The sequence below is a fragment of the Triticum urartu genome, chromosome 7A, assembly GCF_056163025.1.
Source record: "Triticum urartu cultivar PI428250 chromosome 7A, HENAU_Tu73, whole genome shotgun sequence".
NCBI lineage: Eukaryota > Viridiplantae > Streptophyta > Magnoliopsida > Poales > Poaceae > Triticum > Triticum urartu.
This window is the reverse complement of record NC_141879.1, coordinates 729,391,390-729,395,826: the sequence shown is the minus strand read 5'-3', so window position 1 is coordinate 729,395,826 and position 4,437 is coordinate 729,391,390. Positions and strand designations below refer to the sequence as shown.

Genomic DNA, 4,437 nt, shown 5'->3' with positions numbered 1-4,437 from the left:
GTTAGAGACCCACTTTACCCAAGAACAGAGTGCACGACAATATTTAGAACATGAAAAGAAGAGATAGAAAATGCCCAAAACTAATGCGAAAAAGAACATTACCCCATATCACTATGTGCGATTAATCGGGTTCTAATGTACAAAATAAAAGAAAGACCATAAAAAACATCAAAGGAAAAGAAAGATAAAAAAAGCACGTGTGCGGGTTAAGAAGAATCTTATAATTTAGATCGAGTGCGCCCGAACATCATCGAAAGAGAATTACCAAATCCATTCTTCCAAACACTAATTATTACGTAACAAACATCAAAAGAAATTGTATTTTCCCCAAGAACAGAGGGCACGGCAATATTAGGACCATCAAAAGAGAAGAGAGGAATGTGGACATTGAGTATCTAATCAAGAGCACAAATGCACATGCATGAATAGTAAATTTAAAAACATAGCAAACAAAATTTAAAAAATCTATTTTTTTGGCACGAACATCAACAGAAGTCTAACATCCTACTCCCACCGTGCGAAAAAAACTTGTCCCAAGCTTGTCCCTTAAATGGATGTATCTAGCACTAACTTAGTGCTAGATACATCCATTTGAGGGACAAACTTTTTTGGATGGAGGGAGTACAAAATTTAACTTTGGAAAGACATCCGTGGAGGCTTGTACAAAAATACAAATCTCGGAGCTAAAAAAGACACACTTTGGAGCAGTCATTTTTGTCTTTTTGCACACACCTGTACCGATGTCTTCTCAGGGTGAAATTTTACAGAAAGTTAGAAAACGTGTAAATGCTCATCTAAAAAAAATTTGATGATTTTTTTCTTCAAAATTTACTGTTTATGTGAATGCATTTGTGCTTGAGATTAGATTAACACTTTCGGAGGAATGCCCAAAAGCAAATCACATAATGGAGCTTATCTCCTATCCCTATCCAGGAAAAAGCTTGTGCTAATGCACAAACAAAAGAAACACACTCTTTATTCGTCATGCCACTATCCCTTGAATCACAAGGGAAAATTACATGTAAACAAATTAATTAATCAGCAACAACACACTAGCGTCTGATCTCCACGAAAAGGAATTAGTCTTTGGACGTCGTCGTTTCTGTGGACGGCGACGGTGACCCGGCGCGCTCCATCTCTTGCGCCACCATCCTCCGGCTCCGGTTGATGGTGATGAGGCAGAGGCAGGCGTGCTCCTCCAGCTCCTCCAGCTGAGACCTCAGGTCCTCCCCGCACTCCTCCTCCTCCCGCGCCACCTCCTCGAGCAGCGGCCGCTCGCCGTGGCCGGCCACCGCGATGCGCGCCATGTCGCGCCCGTGCTCCAGCTCGTCGTGCGCGCGCCGCACCATGCGGCTCACCGTGTCCAGGTCGCGCCCAACGATGTACGCTCCCCGCGCCGCCGCGTCCACCACCTCCTCGCCCGCGCGTGCGTGCCCCCGCCTTCGCCTGCCGTGGAGCCGTCCGGACAGCTTCTTGACGGTGTTCGTGCGGCACGCCACGGGCTCGGTGGATGTGGCGCAGAAGGCCACCGCGGCGGCCGCGCCGACGCCAACGACGGCATGCGCGGCCAGGACCACCGCGGCCACCACGACCGTGGCCGACGCACCGACGACCGCGGTCGCGGCCGCGCACCGGGCGAAGCGCGCCGCCTTGGCGAGCCTACGCAGCCGGCGCCGCGCCGCGGCGAGACGCTTGGAGAGCGGGCTGCAGCGCGCGTGCGCCTCGTGGAACCCGTCGAGCCTGCTGCCCGCAGGCGAGAGTGGGTTGTCTTGGCGGACGTGCAGCGCTAGCGCGTCCCTCGCAGCAGTGGTAGTGTTGTCATCGCCGCCACCTTCGACGTCCAGCCGGCGGAGCAGGCGCCGGAGCACGAGGTGGTGCCTCCGCGCGGCTCCCACGGCGGCGAGCAGCGCGGAGCACGCCTCGCAGGCGTCCCGCGTCACGTCGAAGTACTCGAGCAGGAGCGCCTCCACGCGGTGGCGGCGATGGCACCCCCACCGGCGCTGGCGCCGGTGCCGACGCCCAGCGGCCCGCGCGAGCGCCTCCGGTCTCGGCTCCAGCTCGAAATCGTCGAGAATTGTGTAGGAGCACGACGGCTCCTTATCCAGGGCCGCAGCGCCATCGTCGAGCGTTTCGAGGCTGGTGCTGGGCCTAGAGGAGGAGAGCTTGAATGTCTGCCTGAGGCTGCGGTGCGCGTGCGACCAGAGGTCGAGGAAGGACCTGGACTTGAACGCGCGGCCGTACTCCTCGTCGACGTCGAGCGGGCTGCGCGGCGGCGGCGTCTGAGTTACGGACGACGACGAGCTGCTGCTCCCGTCCATCATCGTGTCTGCTGCAACGCACAAAAATGATTCAATAAAATGAAGATAATTTAGCTACATCCTGAGCATATATGGCAATGCGTCAAGAAATAATTCTCTTCAAACTTAGTCAGAAAGGAAGGAAAATACATGGCGTCAAGAAATGGCCTTGCGACTTTTGGGTGCACTATACAGCTTGCTCGCTGTTGCTTGAGACACAAGTGAAGCACTGACATTTGCAATTAGAGTGGTAGTGGGCAGCACTCACAAGCTAAAAAATTTCAGGGAAACACGCATGGCTCAACTATTTCAAACCCTGTCTGATTTCTAGCTATCTCTTTCGATAAATCTAGTTTATTTGTTTCTAGCTTATGGTTGTAATATTTTCTTCTTGTAAGCATGGTTACACTTTCGATGTAAGTTATCAGTTTATTTTGGAAATGACATTATTTTTTTGTACATACTAGAATAACTACGGGTCTGCCATAACATTTCAGTAATTGCGGTAGTAGACACAGTTACCGACTTTTTGTTGCTGAAATTTCATAATATTTCTCTGGATCTCAGTCAAATTTATGTGAAAATTTTAGTCCATTGGCTGAAATGGAAACAGAAATCACCGAATTTACCTTACTGAAATTCTGTAAATTTGGCTAGGGCTGATATATTTCTAAAACTGGAATTTAAAACTTTGAGTAAGGTGATGTGCTTCATAATTAACACTTGTTCTCGCGGTAATTTGGCATTATTTCTATGTGACATTGCAGATGTCACTTCACGCTTGTTGCAACTTCTCTCGAGAGAGAAACAAAAACAAATGTCATCGAGTTGAAATCGACATTACTTCAAGCGAAAAGCCTTGATGCATGCATGGCCAGAACAAAACAAATCTATGACATCTCTAGCTACAATTATTGTCAAAACCCAAAACTAGTGATCATGAAAATCGATTGTCACACTGGTTGGAGGTGGAATTAGAACTTACGGGTGTCGATGCTAGACATGGATTTAGCCAACGAAGGAGACGATGAAAAGGGCCACATTTGATCAAATCCCTCAAATTAACCGGAAGCACTGGTGGGAGGGGGAATCTTCAATCCTCTCTCTCTCTCTCTCTCTCTCTCTCTCTCAAGATTGCAGATGTATATGTGCACTTGGAGTTTGACAAAGCCTGGTGAGCAACGAATGTATATGGACATATCATATGAAGATGAATGTGACTCCCTCTCACATATATATAGGGATCGGCGGCTCGATCGTCTGCAATTGTCATGTGTTAACTCGGATCGGATGGAGATCTTGCAAGGCAAGGAAGGGAAGGAGCACAAGCTAGCCAAAAGGATGAATGCAGACATAAATGGTACGTTCTTCGCAAAAAAAGAGACATAAATGGTACGTGCCAGTGGGTTTTTCTTGGTAACGCGTACACAAAAGGAAAATAGTTATGGCGACACGGCATGCACATGCATGTAAAGTGGAACACTCCGAAAGCAGGAGCACACACGTACAACATATATTCGCGGCGGCTGGCTCTGCGTGCCATCTGCTGGCCGTGTCGCTCACTTGCGTGGAGTAGCTAGCACAGTTCCCGTAATTCCTTGTGTGAAACAAGCAAGGACCGAGCATATGTGCCAACGTACGTACGTGTAGGTGGATTGTCGGTTGTTCTAGAAAGAGATTTGCGTGCACACATGCATGCATGGACGCCGGCCAAGGTGTCGATGAGCTATCAGTTGATCAGGTACGTGGACACGATGACACGATCACGCCCGTCCGAGCTCGCCGCCACGAGTTAAGTTGTTGCTCCTACGGCTAAGTTTGGCACGATCTATCTCAGGTTTTGTCTGGTCGATCCATGCGTTTTTGGTCGTGCTTGCTAGCCATATATGGCGGCCGGTGGGTCGTCGGCGGTGACACGCACGGGTGGACCCAAGTACGTGTCACAGGGTCGTCTGCCCTGCGTGCCGGCGACATGGTGACCGGCCGGAAGCTAGCTATAGGTAATCGAGCACCGCAAGCCTACGCCAACGTCCGACGATGAGTGGGATCGTGGCTACGTGTCGGCCGGCCGCGCGCGCTGGGAGTTCATGATGAGCCACGAGACGATACTGTGCGTGCTCGAAAAGGCAGGGCAAATCAA

The 4,437-nt window shown here is 50.3% G+C and overlaps 1 protein-coding gene across 2 annotated transcripts; it reads right to left on the bottom strand.

Moving 5' to 3' along the window:
* Positions 1 to 960: 960 nt before the first annotated feature.
* LOC125522095 (putative UPF0496 protein 2) lies at positions 961 to 3,567 on the bottom strand. Of its 2 annotated transcripts, none has more exons than XM_048687173.2 (2): positions 3,283 to 3,567; positions 961 to 2,326 (listed from the first exon to the last, which is right to left on the bottom strand). In XM_048687173.2, exons 1-2 carry the CDS (start codon positions 3,338 to 3,340, stop codon positions 1,080 to 1,082), a joined length of 1,305 nt encoding a protein of 434 aa, XP_048543130.2. In that variant the 5' UTR covers positions 3,341 to 3,567; the 3' UTR covers positions 961 to 1,079. The 2 variants fall into 2 exon arrangements, with proteins under 2 accessions (XP_048543130.2, XP_048543129.2); XM_048687172.2 differs by having other exon boundaries at positions 961 to 2,329; positions 3,283 to 3,565.
* Positions 3,568 to 4,437: the final 870 nt, after the last annotated feature.